Source organism: Dendrobates tinctorius, unplaced genomic scaffold, assembly GCF_039654945.1.
Source record: "Dendrobates tinctorius isolate UK_male_01 unplaced genomic scaffold, ASM3965494v1 ptg000169l, whole genome shotgun sequence".
In the NCBI taxonomy this organism is placed as follows: domain Eukaryota; kingdom Metazoa; phylum Chordata; class Amphibia; order Anura; family Dendrobatidae; genus Dendrobates; species Dendrobates tinctorius.
This window is the reverse complement of record NW_027361836.1, coordinates 137442-154481: the sequence shown is the minus strand read 5'-3', so window position 1 is coordinate 154481 and position 17040 is coordinate 137442. Positions and strand designations below refer to the sequence as shown.

The 17040-nt window shown below is 40.1% G+C and overlaps 1 protein-coding gene across 1 annotated transcript in view; it reads left to right on the top strand.

The window, feature by feature from the left end:
• Positions 1-3328, top strand: part of PI15 (peptidase inhibitor 15) — a 41623-nt gene extending 38295 nt beyond the window's left edge. The window contains exons 4-5 of the mRNA XM_073550769.1: positions 2990-3105; positions 3193-3328. Coding sequence (XP_073406870.1) covers positions 2990-3105; positions 3193-3328 — 252 coding nt within the window. The remainder of the gene's footprint in view (positions 1-2989; positions 3106-3192) is intronic.
• Positions 3329-17040: the final 13712 nt, after the last annotated feature.

Genomic DNA, 17040 nt, shown 5'->3' with positions numbered 1-17040 from the left:
CAGGGCTGTCTGTTGATTTTGCGAGTTTTGGTATGTGTAAGTGGGGCAGCGGATTCCAAAGCTACAGCTATTGTGGTGTTATATAGAGCGGCAGCGTCATCCGCATTGTGTAAGGAACTTATATCTGTAAGAGGGAGGAGGGATTCAGAGAATGAGTGTAGGTCAAGGTGTTTAAGATTCCTGCGAGGGTGTGAAAGTTTGTGGGGTGGGGATTGTAGACATGGAGTGAAGAGGGAAGAGAATGTGAGCAGGTTGTGGTCAGAGAGAGGAAGAGGTGAGTTAGAGAGGTTAGATAGGGAGCAGAGGCGGGTGAAGATGAGGTCCAGTGTGTGGCCATCTTTGTGGGTGGCTGTAGAAGACCATTGAGTGAGGCCGAAGGAGGAAGTGAGAGATAGAAGTTTAGTGGCAGCTGAGAGGGAAGTGTCGATGGGGATGTTGAAGTCGCCCATGATGATAGTAGGGATGTCCGCGGAAAGGAAATGAAGTAACCAGGTGGTGAAGTGGTCAAAGAAGGTGGTGGCTGGCCCTGGGGGGCGGTAGATGACAGCCAGTTGGAGGTTGGAGGGGGAGTAGATGCGCACAGAGTGCACCTCAAAGGAAGGGAGGGTAACAGAGGGTGGCAGTGGGATTGGGGTGAAGGAGCAGGTATCTGACAGGAGAAAACCAACTCCTCCACCATGTTTGCTGCTGGGGCGTGGGGTGTGAGAAAGGTGGAAGCCGCCATACGAAAGTGCAGCAGGAGAGGCTGTGTCAGAAGGGGTGAGCCAGGTTTCGGTGATGGCGAGGAAGGAGAGTTTGGTAGTAACAAAAAGATCATGGATGTAGGAAAGCTTGTTGCAGACAGAGCGAGCGTTCCACAGAGCTCCTGTTAGTGGGACTGGGGAAGCGGGGGCTGGGTGAATGGGTATAAGGTTGGAGAGGTTACGGAAGGTTGTGATAGAGTGTGGATGGGAGGTAGAAATGACTGTGGGAATGTGGTGAGGAGGACCAGGATTTGGGGAGATATCGCCAGCAGTGAGAAGGAGCAGAGAAAGTGTTAGCAGGTGGGAGCAGGAGAGGGCATGAGGGGGCTGTCTGTGTTTGGAGACAGAGGATTGTATGTTAAGGAACAGTTTTGAGGCGGAGGTGAGGTGGATGGGGAGGATTGAAGAAGAGATGAACAGTTCCTTACTAGGAGTAGGGATTAGGGGAATTAGCAGAAAGTGAAGGATTATTGGGGTGAAAGTGAAAACAAACAGAAACATTGTTTACAGTGACTGTGTCCAGTAACCTTCAGTTCCCTTCTGGTTCAATTCTGGTTTTAATTCTTAAATTAATCTTCACACTTCTAGCACACACTTATAGCAATCACAATGCAGACTGAAGTCTATGCAGACTTGTGCTCTGCAATATATGTACAACTAAGTGCAGTCAGGTGTGAAGCAGAGAGGGGTGGTCTCTGCTCATTTTGGTCAGACAATTAAGAGTGGACCAGATGTATATGATCAAGCCAGAGTAAACAAGGTCATAAATAACACTGGGGTAAGCTGGGGTTAGCTGAAAGGCATACCATGTGAATGCTAGGTGCAGAGGCAAGTCTATGTGCAAAGCTGGGTGATGCACTGTGTGTCCTTCATAGACAGACAGCAGGAGAGCAGGAGAGCTGGGTGGATGGACATACCATGTGAATGCTAGGTGCAGAGGCAAGTCTATGTGCAAAGCTGGGTGATGCACTGTGTGTCCTTCATAGACAGACAGCAGGAGAGCTGGGTGGATGGACATACCATGTGAATGCTAGGTGCAGAGGCAAGTCTATGTGCAAAGCTGGGTGATGCACTGTGTGTCCTTCATAGACAGACAGCAGGAGAGCAGGAGAGCTGGGTGGATGGACATACCATGTGAATGCTAGGTGCAGAGGCAAGTCTATGTGCAAAGCTGGGTGATGCACTGTGTGTCCTTCATAGACAGACAGGAACACATGGAATATATATGTGTATATCTATATATATGTGTATGTGTATATATATAATATACACTCCGGTATGGTCACTGCCAAGCTCCGCAATAACCCAAGAAAACTAGCTGCCACCACCAGTTGTTTATACACACCTCTTGGACACTCATTAGGAGTAGCGTATGGCTTTATAGATCTGGTTTATAGAGTAAGAGGACCAAAGCTATTCAATTTTATATATTTAATCCAAAAACACAAAAGATGTTACAAAAGGGAACAAAACAATACAGTATTACAATTACATGAAATAATCAAGGCATAATAGATTAAAACTACGAAACCTGTGGTCCCAGGAATGGCTCTGATTTCTATGGAGGGGGAACACTCCTTTGTAAATGGTACAGAACTACAGCAAACTGTGTCTTCCAGAACTGACAATGATTATAATTCAGAATCTGTATTTATTAGATAACAGTCACTCCCACATATCTCCCCTTGGTGAGCTCATAGGGAGGCTGATAAATGGGATGTGGCTACGTCCCAAAAATTTAAAAGATCCCCAATTTTCACTAAATTTGCCCACTTGAATGTCCCAGGCGGGAGATATTAATGCCATATTTCCTATCAAGATTTTAGCTTTCCATATATAGGAAGCATGACCTACATATCGTTATCCATCTCTCCAATATTAATTTGAAACTGGTGCACAGTTCATAACTGGACTACAGTGCCAGAGTGTCTGTTATAATATTCCTTTGAAGACCATGAGAGTTACCGGAGGTGATAAATTTGTTGCCTCCCAGTCTCTGGTTTAAAATCCATGACTGTTTTCCATTGGATAACCAACTTCAATTACCTAATCACAGCAGGGGTCCAGACATAATAGGAATAAAATGGAGTGTTTTCTGTGTCCTAGCTCTTGTTTGCTTCAATTCATAATTAAGTCAATCTTCCATATGAGGGTCACACTTCTTCTCTTAATAGATGACTTTATAGATTTTATTCCCATTTTACCATTGCATCTATGACAAACAATTATCTTACATCTTTTCACAGATGGTTTGGGCAACAACTAACCGGGTGGGCTGCGCAATCAATACTTGTCACAATATGAATGTATGGGGTGCTGTATGGAGAAGAGCTGTCTACTTAGTCTGCAACTATTCACCCAAGTAAGTTATCCATCTATCTATCTATCTATCAGGAATATGTATATATTTTATATATAATGTATAATTTTTCCAAATATTTTGTTTTAGGGGAAACTGGATCGGAGAAGCTCCTTATAAAGTTGGGGTCCCATGTTCTGCATGTCCACCTAGTTATGGAGGCTCTTGTACTGATAATCAGTGCTTTCCAGGAGTGACATCAAACTACTTATATTGGTTTAAGTGAGATGATTTCATGTAGGATATTGTTTTCAAAGAATGCAATATTCATTTGACAATGTTGTACATTTTTACAGTAAGATATGGGAAATGTAGTGTGATGACTAGTTTTAGCATAACATCAGCAAACAAGCTTATTCAGATACATTTATCGATAGCAACATTGTCACTAATGTATTATATTAAAAGCCGATGCATTATTGGTAGATATGAAATCAATTTAGAACTATGAGACCTGAGTCAAATGTAGCATGGCTCTTATAGAACAGGCAAATGTTTGCTGCCTTTCCAATGTTAGAAAGCAGCTGATAAGACCGCTTTATCACAATGTACGGTAAGCCTCAAAATCAACGGCATTCATCTACGCACTAGTTCCATTGTTTCCCACACACAGCAATATTATAGTCATAGTTTTGGTCAAATACTCCATGCAACCCTCCATGAAAAACTATAGTAGAGCTATACCATGCGTGAATAAATATACCATACAGTGCTTAATTCTGAGCGCCATTCAGTATGGTTAAAAAAAAGTGCCGTGTTTTGGCAGATGCAAATTGCCTCCTCAGAGAGGGAGAGGACGGTAACTATAGCGCCATCTATTGGAAGTGGCAATCCTAAAAGTTAATGTCAACCATCTAAAGGACCTTGCCGTTACTATTCCCAGTGGTGCATTGCAAGACTCATAAGTCTTCCTGTGGCAGTATGGCATTCTCCACAAGAAGAAACTGTACCTCGTATATTGGCAGAATAACACTTCCATACTTTTGTAACCAAAATAAAAGTGCTGTGCAACAGTTTAGCTTCATGATCAGTCGACATCTCAGGTCAAGACATAACCATTCACCAAATATCAGCCCTGTAAAAAACAATATTGCCCAGAAGATATGCTGTATTAAGCCCTAAGAATATTAGGCAATTGTCTTTTCCTTTCTTCCATGAAAATCTGTAGCTGAATAGAAATGACTAATTTGGGTCTCAATAAATCTGTCAATTGAAAGTGTTGGAGATTACAATTAGGGGACCTATGGTGCTTTACTAAATTCATTATTATTGCATTTTCCATAGGTAGATTTTACATATGTCTAGTTTTTTTTATTATTTAAAGTGTTATGTAACATACAGTACAACCTCTTTATTTAGATTGTTCTTAATTTGATACAATTCAGCTACAATAGGTGCTCAATGTTCCTTTTGGTGCTACGTGCAGAATTCTGTTGGATCAGGAATGGTCTATGTTTAAGTTAAAGCACAAAAGCTGACGTGAGTGATTCAAAGGGGTTGTCCATCTAAAAATATTTTGCTAAAAGTGCTTAAATTAGTAAAAGTGCAGCTAACTAATATTGTACAATTTTCTTAGCTGGACAACCCCTTTAGGGAATTAGGCTCTGTTCACACTTCCATTGTTTTTGCCTTGAACTTTGAATTCTTGTATTACTGATGGCCAGGACACTTCAGTCTGTAGATCAAATAAAGGATCTTGATGCTTATCTAAAAAAAAGTAAAAACTCCTGTAATTAACTGCTACAAAATAAAAAGAGAACTGGCAGATCCCTTCAAGATGCACTATGTCGAGTTAAAAGAGGTGCTGACATTTACTGTATGTATCGCCAAAGAGGCATAGAGTTTTTGCAGGGTTTTGTGCAGCATGTGAACATATACTAGATGGACAAATTTATTGGGACAACTATACATTACACAAGCAGGAACTTTTATGACCTCCACTTCTAAATCCATAGACATTAATATGGAGCTGATCTCCGTGCAGATGGTTCACTCTTCTGGAAAAGTTTCCTACAATATTTTTGAGGTCTCTAAAGGAATTTTTGCCAATTCATTCAGAAGAGCATGTGTGAGATCATCGGCTGAAGTTGGGGGCAAGGGACAGGTTCATGATCCCAATTCTAGTTCATTCCAAAAGTGTTTGATGAGGTTGAGATCAGAGCTCTGTGCATCCACCAGTCAAGCTCTTCCACAACAAATTCCAAAACTATGCCTTTATGGACCTTTCCTTTGTGTGCTGGGGCTCAGTCATGCAGGAGCTGAATAGGACCTTCTCCAAACTGTTCCCACAAAGTTGCCAAAATGATTTGCTATACTGAAACATTACAATTTTTCTCTGCTATAACTAAGTTTTAGGCCGATCCCTAAAAACAACCTTATAGCATTGACCTTCCTCTACCAAAGTTTACAATTGGCACAGTCAGGGTGGTAACGTTCTCCCAGCATTCACCAAACTGGGATTCCTACATTGGACTGTCAAATAGAAAAGTGTCATTCGTCAGTCCACAGAACATGTTTCCACTGCCCCAGAAACCAGCGACATCTGATGCTTGGCGATATAAACCTTGCATTTAACTGCTGGACCATAGAAATCTATTAGTGATGAGTGTGTGTGCTGGCTACTCGAGTTTTCTGAGCATGCTCGGGTGTCCGAGCTGCATGATTTGCAGTTACTTGACAGCCTGAATACATGTGGGGATTCCCTAACAAGCAGGCAATCTCTGCATGTATTCAGGCTGTCTAGCAGCGGTAAATCATGCGGCTCCGGGGACTGAAACATAATCTCTGAGCACATCCAAATACTCGGAGGACACCCGAGCATGCTCGGAAAACTTGAGTAACGAGCACACTCGCTCATCACTAAAATCTATGCCATGAAGCCCCCAACATACTGTTTCTGTGCTGATGTTAAAGCCAGAGGAGATTTAGATTCTGCAGTTATTGCATGAATATAGCATTGATGACTCTTCAGGAATTAAAGCCATGACAAGTTAGGTAACTCGAATTCATTGATCTCTTTAGAATAAGCTATGATTGCAAGGTCCGCATGGCGAGGGGCTAGATGTTACATACCTGCAGCAATGGCCTGCAGACCTTAATTCAATGATTAAGACATGTACCCCAATACTTTTGGGCATATAGTGTATCTGAATGCTGCTTATCAAGTATAGAGCCCACAGAAGTTATTCCTTAATGAAGGACTCACTAATGAATAATTTAACTGAGATTTTCTTTCGAAGCACCGTTGAATATTTCACACATTTGCAATTTCATACAATTGTATAAATCAATTACATTTGGTGAAAATGTTTAAACGTGCACACTTAGGCTATGTGCACACATAGTTTTAGATGCTGCGGATTTGTCCCCGTGGATTTGGGAAAATCCGTAGGTCAAAAGACCTGCGGTTTGCCTGCGGTTTCACACCTCTACAATGGAGAAGGTGTAAAACCGCTGCGGATTCCGCACAAAGAATTGATATGCTGCGGATTTGAACCCGCAGCAAATCCGCACGGAAAAATCCGCAGCATGTGCACAGCGTTTTTCAGTTTACCATCCGCAACGTGTGCACATGGCCTAAGTGTAAGCCCCCAGTGTGAACAGAGACTGAAGGCCCTCTTACACCGGACAGTGACTGACCAAATGAAGGTTCATAGGAATCCTCATTTCCAATCACTGTCCCTGGAAACGTGCGCAGCGATTAGCTGACAAACAAGCAAATATTTGTCAGCTAATCGCACTTTTTATGTAGACATAAAAATGATCCCTTTTTGGCAGCACATTGCCTTGTATGAACTGAGGACGTGCTGCCAACAGTGCAAACTCTATGGGAATGAACAATGATAGTAATGATCAGCTGTCCACATACCGTCTGCACAGTGCAGATGATTGCTCCCGTAAATGGAGCTGAATGAGCGACTTGCTATAACATTGATCATTTTAGGCAAAAAGCGACCTACTTACTGTAAAAGATAGCTATTTTCTGTCTACCAGTTACAACACCCCAAAACTGGGATTGTATCTATTCATCTCAATCGTAGGATTGAGAAAATAGTATAAATTACATTTAGAGATGATTTTCATACTCCAGTTCCAGAAATAATTAAAATGGAAATCTGGCAAACTCAATTCATGTTTACAAATGCATTGTGGGCATTATTCACTTATTTAATATTTTTAGTGATTGCAATTAATTGTTTATAAATTAGAATAGAATTTAGATTTTTTAAGGAAAGGTAACATGATTATATACGGTATAATACAAGCATGAATGCTAACATCTATACTTCCACCTTCAAAACATAAGTTTAGATAGAAGTATTGGTTATATTTTTTTCACTATCCTTGCTTTACGCTTAACCTTTTTTCATTAGAATGCTCCAGCTAATGTATGCCTTGTAACTGCATCCAGTTGATTATTGCAGTTCACAGACACCAATTATTTAAGGGTTGCCGCTGGAGAACTACACCTGAGCTTCAATTCACGATAATAGGAGCTGATCTGCAGGACCCGGCAGCGACCTCTACAAATTATATGGTGCTGTACTAACCAGCTCCGTTAACTGTATACATCTGCCTGCCACCCACACAATTGATAACTGATCAGTTGTCGATATAAGATGCCCAGACAACCAATCAAAGAATGATATTACCAACATGTCTGTCCAAATGTGCTCAGTGCTGGGTTGATGAGTTGGAAATAGGTAGTTTGGCAAAAGTTTCACAAGGTATCTTGGCTATGATTTGGTCAATACTATCTAATTTTATATTCTTATTTCATTTATATTATCATATTTTGATCGTCTTTTTGTCAACTGTGTTTTTCTTTATATACTCGATCGTAAGCACTTTTATTGATAAAACCTCTTTTTGATGGGTAACGTTATATGGGTCCAACTTATGGCTAAGCACAACTTATGTTCTACAATTCATATCATAGAAAACTTGGTGCATGAATACCTCTATTTATCAGAGGGACTAATTCATTATATCACGAATGTACAAAATGTCTGTACACTTTATTTATTCACTTCTTTCTGGAGGAGTATTAGGAGAGACCAGATACTATACCATAGATTTTACTGCAACAATGTCCTAAAAGCTGATATTATAATAGCTGTTTATGGAGGTATCAGGCTCTGGCAGTCCAGTATACCAACATAAATGTGCTACAGGAAGAAAGGAGAAATGTTTTCCTGGAAATTAAAAAGAATTTGTACAATATTCTTTATGACATAATTTGAATAATTTTAACCCCTTAGTAAAAGAGCCAAATTTTAAAAATCTAACCAGTGTCACTTTATGTGGTAATAACTCTGGGACGCATCAACAAATTCCAGTGATTTTGAGAATGCTTTTTCATAACACATTATACTTTATGACAATGGTAAAGTTAGGTTGATATGTTTTGTGTTTATTTTTCTAAAAAATATCAGAAATTTAACAAAAATGTAAAACAAATAGCAATTTTCAAACTTTGAATGATTATCCTTTTAATTCAGGCAGTCATACCACAGAAAAAAATTAATAAATAATAATTCCCACATGTCTGCTTTACATCAGCACCATTTATAAAATTGTATTTTATTTTGTTAGCATTTTAGGAGGTTTAAAAATGTAGCAGCAATTTTTCATTTTTTCAAGGAAATTTACAAAATTATTTTTTTAGGGACCTATCCAAGGTTTGAAGTGACATTAGGGGTCCTATATATTGGAAAAGCCCCCAAAGTTATACCATTTTAAAAACAACACCTTGTGACATCCTGAAAACTGCTATCAGACAGTTTAGTAACCCTTCAGGTGCTTTTCAGGAATTAATACATAGTGGCATGATAGGAATGAAAAAGTTGATTTTCACCACCTAATTGTCACTGACTTTTGAACCTGTTACTATAGCCGGCAGACTCTAAGGCCGTTAATTGCTAGTGAATTGCCAAGGCAAACATCAGGACCACACAATCATGATCTCAGGGTGCCAATAGGGATAAAGAGGGAGACGCCACACTCTTTTAAACATTTATATGAAGTAGTCAGTATTGGCAGCAGCATCTAAGGGGTTAAACAGATATGGACGGTGACAACACTGATCGTGGCTTTTGCAGCAAGTTGTCAGCTATAGTGTACTGCTGACAGCTGCTGGATTGTCACTTGTATGGGGATGCTAGTCTCTTATATCTCAGGTCAGTTAAAAGACGTATTGACGATCATTAAGGGGTTAAAATGATGTACCCCAAAGGTTCCAGGCATTTCCAGACCTGACTTTTTATACTACTTGTGCAAGATGTTGATTTCCTTGTGGACCACAAAAAATGTACTGTTTACTGAAGACTCAGTGGGGCAAAGTTATAAAAACTGTCTGAAAGAAAAGTATAGAAATAAGAAAAAATTGTTCAACTCACTCTCTCAAGTATAGCACGTGCTTTTAGCTGGTGGTGCATGGGGGGAGGCCAGGAAAGTTGGTGCTATTAAACAATGTGGAGAGAGGGGCTTATCTAACACTCAACAGACGATCCACATAAAAAAAATATTTATTCAAGAAACTTAAAATAATTCTTTAGTACATACTGTAATTCAAGATAAGACAAAAAACAGGCTTTCTGGAGGAGTTTTACACATTTCAAATCCCCAACTCCTGGATTCTTAGTCATAATATAGTTCTGTAACTTAGTGATTGATTAAATCATAGAATCCTAAAATGTTAGAGTTGGAAGGGACGTCAAGGGTCATCGTGTTCAATCCTCTGCTCAATGCAGGATTCACTAAACCATCTCAGACAAATGTCTGTCCAGCCTCTGTTTGAAGACTTCCATTGAAGGAGAGCTCACCACCTCTCATGGTAGCTTGTTGCACTCAATGATCACCCTCACTGTCAAAAAGTTTTTTCTGATATCTAATCTGTATCTTCTTCCTTTTGTTCCATTTCATTGCTTCTCACATTTCCATGTGGAAAAGAGAATGATGATCCCTCTACACTTTGACATCCCTTCAGATATTTGTAGACAGCTATCCAGTCTCCTGTTAGCCTTCTTTTTTGCAAGCTAAACATTCCCAGATCCTTTAATTGCTCCTTTTAGGACATACTTTGTAATCTGCTCACCATCCTGGTAGCTCTTCTCTGGTCTTGCTCTAGTTTTTCAATGTCTTTTTAAAATGTGGTGCCCAGAACTGGACACGGTATTCTAGATAAGGCCTGACCGAGGAGGAGTACAGGGGGATAATTACTTTACGTGATCTTGACCATTGCCGAGCTTAACTTTCATTTCTTAAAGTGTACCAACACTTCAACTTTATATATTTTTTTTCTTAGTGTCTGAAATGCCTGCAGATAGGTGTAGTTCTGGGTCTTGAGTCTGCCACCGATTGCTCAAAAGATCTGTTAAAAGTGTGCAACTGAGGAGGTAGAATTGCTCGTCTCTTGCCTGAGTGTATGAATAGAGTAGTGTACGGGCTCATAGACGTCCCATGCATGCTCAGAAAAGAGCTGAGCACTTCTGCCTTTTGAACAGTGCACTTATGATAAGTCTTTGAAACGCTTTGAGAGGGTCCCGGCCCTCACCCTTCATATTTTAATAAAAAGTTAAATTATAGATACTGTAGACTTTAATGGCTCATGTAAAATAAAGGCAATAAAAATTATTATTAGATTCAGTTTTGATAACTTTGCTCCTTTATCCTTGAGTGGTAGCACAAGACTAGAACACTCTAGAATCTCTCCTATTTACTTTAGAAAAGATGTATGAAATAAAGTCTTAAAATGTAGAGACTCAAAGATATAAACCTAGTTAAAATTGTAATGCTGCAAAATGTATTTATGTGAAAACCATGTGTTGTATTATATAAAATGTTGCAGATATTTATTAGAATTAGGTATGTTTCACTTAGGCTTTATATTGCATAGTAGGCTGTATATTAAATTGCACTTTCAGTTACTGCCAGCTTTCACTGTTGTGGCATTTACTTGGAGAAGGATATTTACAGACACAGAGGCGTTTCTGGTGCTGCTGAACAGGAATGGAGGCATGGACCTCTAATGCTGTGCATTGCAATGAGACTTTCTTAGTAAGCAACATTCTAAAAGTTTTTTGTAACCGGACATACACGTTAAACATAAAATACCTGTATATTTGCTTCTGTAATGTTTTAAATTAGAAATTGTATTTTTTAAAAAAGATTTTTTTTCTACCTACAGTGGGGAAAAAAAGTATTTAGTCAGTCAGCAATAGTGCAAGTTCCACCACTTAAAAAGATGAGAGGCGTCTGTAATTTACATCATAGGTAGACCTCAACTATGGGAGACAAACTGAGAAAAAAAAATCCAGAAAATCACATTGTCTGTTTTTTTTTCATTTTATTTGCATATTATGGTGGAAAATAAGTATTTGTTCAGAAACAAGCAATCAAGATTTCTGGCTCTCACAGACCTGTAACTTCTTCTTTAAGAGTCTCCTCTTTCCTCCACTCATTACCTGTAGTAATGGCACCTGTTTAAACTTGTTATCAGTATAAAAAGACACCTGTGCACACCCTCAAACAGTCTGACTCCAAACTCCACTATGGTGAAGACCAAAGAGCTGTCAAAGGACACCAGAAACAAAATTGTAGCCCTGCACCAGGCTGGGAAGACTGAATCTGCAATAGCCAACCAGCTTGGAGTGAAGAAATCAACTGTGGGAGCAATAATTAGAAAATGGAAGACATACAAGACCACTGATAATCTCCCTCGATCTGGTGCTCCACGCAAAATCCCACCCCGTGGGGTCAGAATGATCACAAGAACGGTGAGCAAAAATCCCAGAACCACGCGGGGGGACCTAGTGAATGAACTGCAGAGAGCTGGGACCAATGTAACAAGGCCTACCATAAGTAACACACTACGCCACCATGGACTCAGATCCTGCAGTGCCAGACGTGTCCCACTGCTTAAGCCTGTACATGTCCGGGCCCGTCTGAAGTTTGCTAGAGAGCATTTGGATGATCCAGAGGAGTTTTGGGAGAATGTCCTATGGTCTGATGAAACCAAACTGGAACTGTTTGGTAGAAACACAACTTGTCGTGTTTGGAGGAAAAAGAATACTGAGTTGCATCCATCAAACACCATACCTACTGTAAAGCATGGTGGTGGAAACATCATGCTTTGGGGCTGTTTCTCTGCAAAGGGGCCAGGACGACTGATCCGGGTACATGAAAGAATGAATGGGGCCATGTATCGTGAGATTTTGAGTGCAAACCTCCTTCCATCAGCAAGCGCATTGAAGATGAAACGTGGCTGGGTCTTTCAACATGACAATGATCCAAAGCACACCGCCAGGGCAACGAACGAGTGGCTTCGTAAGAAGCATTTCAAGGTCCTGGAGTGGCCTAGCCAGTCTCCAGATCTCAACCCTATAGAAAACCTTTGGAGGGAGTTGAAAGTCCGTGTTGCCAAGCGAAAAGCCAAAAACATCACTGCTCTAGAGGAGATCTGCATGGAGGAATAGGCCAACATACCAACAACAGTGTGTGGCAACCTTGTGAAGACTTACAGAAAACGTTTGACCTCTGTCATTGCCAACAAAGGATATATCACAAAGTATTGAGATGAAATTTTGTTTCTGACCAAATACTTATTTTCCACCATAATATGCAAATAAAATGAAAAAAAAACACACAATGTGATTTTCTGGATTTTTTTTTCTCAGTTTGTCTCCCATAGTTGAGGTCTACCTATGATGTAAATTACAGACGCCTCTCATCTTTTTAAGTGGTGGAACTTGCACTATTGCTGACTGACTAAATACTTTTTTTCCCCACTGTATATTGTACTTTGCTTCATGAAGACCATATAAACCTACTGTACTTATTAGCATTGTATTCTTTCTATGTCATTTGTAGATGACAGACTACACAAGACTACAGCCCACCATTATAGTGAAAGCACTTTTCAGTTCTGGCAATTGTGATTTCACGAATCAAAATAAACAGAATATAAAAAATACTGAGTCTATTGTCATGGTTATATAAATGGTAATTTGTTAAATTCAATAAAACAAATGACAAAATTATTCATTTTGATTGACCATTTTGGCCTATCTCTAATCTTACGTAGGCATTAAAAATGCATCTATACTGAAAGACAATCATGAACGAGAGCAAATAAAAATGTTTAGTTCATCAGGTGAAATGTTCTTTTGCACAGAGCAAAAAGATCGTCGTTCTTGGCGGTGCATCATCCTGTGTAGCTAGGACTGACACTGTCGAACTATTGCATTATATGCGCGCACTCAGTGATCTATTATAAACAGCTCAGTGTGCATTATTTATTTTGGTCTGCCTGTGCAAACACGCTATTAGCCCCTTAAGGACCAAGCCACTTTGTAGGTTAATGACCAGGCCTTAATTTTGAAATCAAACCACTGTCACTTTATGTGGTTATAACTCTGGAACGCTTCAACGGATCCCGCTGATTTTGAGGATGTTTTTTCATGACATATTTTACTTCATGCTAGTGGTAAAATTTCTTTGATTTAACTTGCGTTTATTTATGAAAATAACGGAACCAAATTTTTTTTGGTTAGGATGTTATAAGGGTTGAAAGTTGCCAAGCGATTTCTCATTTTTTGTACAAAATTTACAAAACCATTTTTTAGGAACAACATCACATTTGAAGTGATATAACAGAATATGCAGAATATAGCAGAAAATACCCAAAAGTGACGCCATTATAAAAACTGCACCCCTCAAGGTGTTAAACACCACATTCAAGATGTTCATTAACCCTTTAGGTACTTCACAAGAATTGAAGCAATATGGAAGGAACATTTAATTTTTTTCCCAAAAATTTTACTTCAGACCCAATTTTTTTATTTTGTCAAGGGTATCAGGAGAAATGAACCACAATATTTGTTGTGCAATTTCTCCTGAGTACACCGATACCCAATGTGGAGGCCAATCTTTAGGCGCACGGAAGGAGCATCATTTGAGGTTTTGAATGTTAAATTGACTGGAATCGAGAGCAGTAGCCATGTCGTGTTTGGAGAGCCCCTAATGTACCTAAACAGTGGAAACCCCCCATAAATGACCCCGTTTTGGAAACTAGATCCCCCAAGGAACTTATCTAAATGTGTGGTGAGCACTTTGAACCCCCAAGTGCTTCACAGAAGTTTATAACTTTAGAACGTAGAGTTGTAAAAATAAAAAAATCATATTTTTTACCATAAAAATCATGTTTTTGCCCCCAAATTTTTATTTTCCTAAGGATAACAGGAGAAATTAGACCCTCAAAATTGTTGTGCAATTTGTCCTGAGTACACTGATACCCTATATGTGGGGTGAAACCACTGGGTGCATGGCAGAGCTTGGAAGGGAAGGAGCGCTGTTTTGGAATGCAGACTTTGATGGAATGGTCTGCGGGCATCATGTTGCGTTTGCAGAGCCCCTGATGTGCCTAAACAGTGGAAACCCCCCACAAGTGACCTCATTTTGGACACTAGACCCCCCAAGGAGCCTATCTAGATGTATGGTGAGCACTTTGAACCCCAAAGTGCTCCACAGAAGTTTATAACGTAAAGCCGTGAAAATAAAATCATATTTTTTTCCATAAAAATTATCTTTTTGCCCCCCCTAATTTTTTTTTCACAAGGGTAACACTTTTTTATTCAAGTGCCTCCTTATTGTGCATCTTGAAACAACCACACCGCTAGTTGTCAGAAAGTCCAGTATTTCAGCTGATGTTATTTGTGGGTTTTTCTTTGCATCCTGAACAATTTTCCTGGCATTTCTCACAGGTCACAGGTGAGGATGTTACCTTTAGTAACCTTTAGTAGCCATTCAAATCCATTCTGTGCAGGTTATCAGGCCAAAATCACCAGGGTATGTAGACTTTTGATCAGGGTCATTTGGATGTTATGGGTTGTTATTATGATTTAAAAAGAGAATCAGTAGTTTGACAATAAATGGCTTCACCCAACCACTAACCATGAGTGGAGAAAATGTTTTGGTGTTCTCATTCATAGTCTCTGTAAAAAGGCCAAGAAAGCAAAAATTTAGCCAGGGTATGTAATCTTTTGACCACAACTGTATGTGTCACACTGACAGCAAACTAACAGCACACGTATACGAACAGCACACGGACATCCGAATGTCACACACATACACAAGGATAGCACATGGAAATGGATCACGGATCTCACCCGTACTGGTTTTTCCAGTGTCGGAAACACCAGGACATGTGAAAAAGGCCTAAATGAGTGAAAAGGATGGAACACCTTTTATTTCTTCAGAAAGAAACTCATTTGACAATTCAAAGTGGCCATCAGCGGACAAAAGAGGGTGAAGAAGAAAGAGATATAATTCAAGAATGTTCAATGATCTCTTCTATTCATACAGATACACCATTAATGTTATAATTGGTTTCTGGGGTGTGGCCTAGGTCCCTGAAGGAATAGGAAGCAGCAGATCAGAGCTCCTGAACTAACACTGGCAAAATAGCTAAAAAAACAATTGGAGACCCGCACACGAGGATTCATCTGGTCCAAGGATCCCCCCTGATCGCCCTGGACCACTTGGACTCTTATCTACTGAGCCCCTTGGCCCGGAATTATATATTTATCGGCCTAGTGGAGGCAGACGCCGGGTAGCTGGAGCAGTGTGGAGCAGTGTGGAGACAGCGGAGGGATACAGCCTCTCACCGCACTTTCCCTGGGGACACCTTTAGAGGGCGAACGCAGCTGGCTCAGGACAAAAAGACTGAGAAGGATACCCTCCTATACCCTAAGGTATCCGTTACAACCCTCCAACCTGTGGCACATCAGCGACTTCATCATAACACCCGGCTGGTCCGCGGCGGGACTGAGCGATGCTGAGGAGCGGAGTGATATCATCGGCTCTGGTAAGCTCCCACAGGGAAGAAGCTTAACCTTAACATTACGCTCACTACTAGGAGCAGGAAGGTTCGTGCGACTCCCTATACCAAGGGGTACCCTGATCATCGATAAATCCTGGGCACACACGATTTTCAGCAAGTTAGAGCCAGTAATTAAGGTGCCCACCGGACGGAACTACTTACACAGTGTGCAAAAAAAGTCCCTGTGTCTTCATTAACATCCACAGCAGTGAGACTGACATACAGGGCTTTAACTCTCGGGGTGCTTTAATACCGCTGTCTACCACATTAAAACGAAGTGGGGTTAGATCTTTGCTCCTATAATTTAACCAACGGCTAAACATACTGGCCACCCTGCATTATAGCAGGGGCGACAAGGAGTTAATCCCCTCCTCTCTTATACTCAAACCAGCTAACTTCTATTGTGTTTTATAGAGATTCTCCTTGAGACTACATCACAGAAGAACTGTAATCCTGTGAACTGAATGGTCTTTAGACAGTCTACTTTCTTCCTATCATAAAGGAATAAGCTGTCTTTTCCTCGCATAATGTGAAAATTTAGGTGGGAACCCAAGCCTACTTACTCACAAAATATGAATAATTTTTAAATGACCTGAATTTGCCACCCTTCCCGATTGAGTTATATTTAGACCAAACGTAAGAATGGGTAAAGCTAGTAAAATGCAAACCGAGGAGATAATTAAAACCACAAAAAAACCCAAAAAGGCTCAGGACAGGGAAAAGAATAGAAAACAACTTTCCCTGGATACCCACTCCAATAAATCAAATGTCGCATCACAGTCACATAGACACATCTTCCTCCCTTACGCACTGGTCTGACAGCGATGAAGAGGAGGATTCTGTTTATGAAGAACCAAACCTTAAAGATTATATTAGAACCCTTCCTACTACGGAATGCATAAGAAATCTCTTTAAAGATTTTACCCAAACTATTAAAGAAGAAATAGCAGATCTTAAAAAAGATGTCAAGCAAGTACATACAAGATTACAAACCCTAGAAGATACCTGTGAACAACTATCCACCTACTCCGAACGTGTTATAGAGGTTTTAATCGACA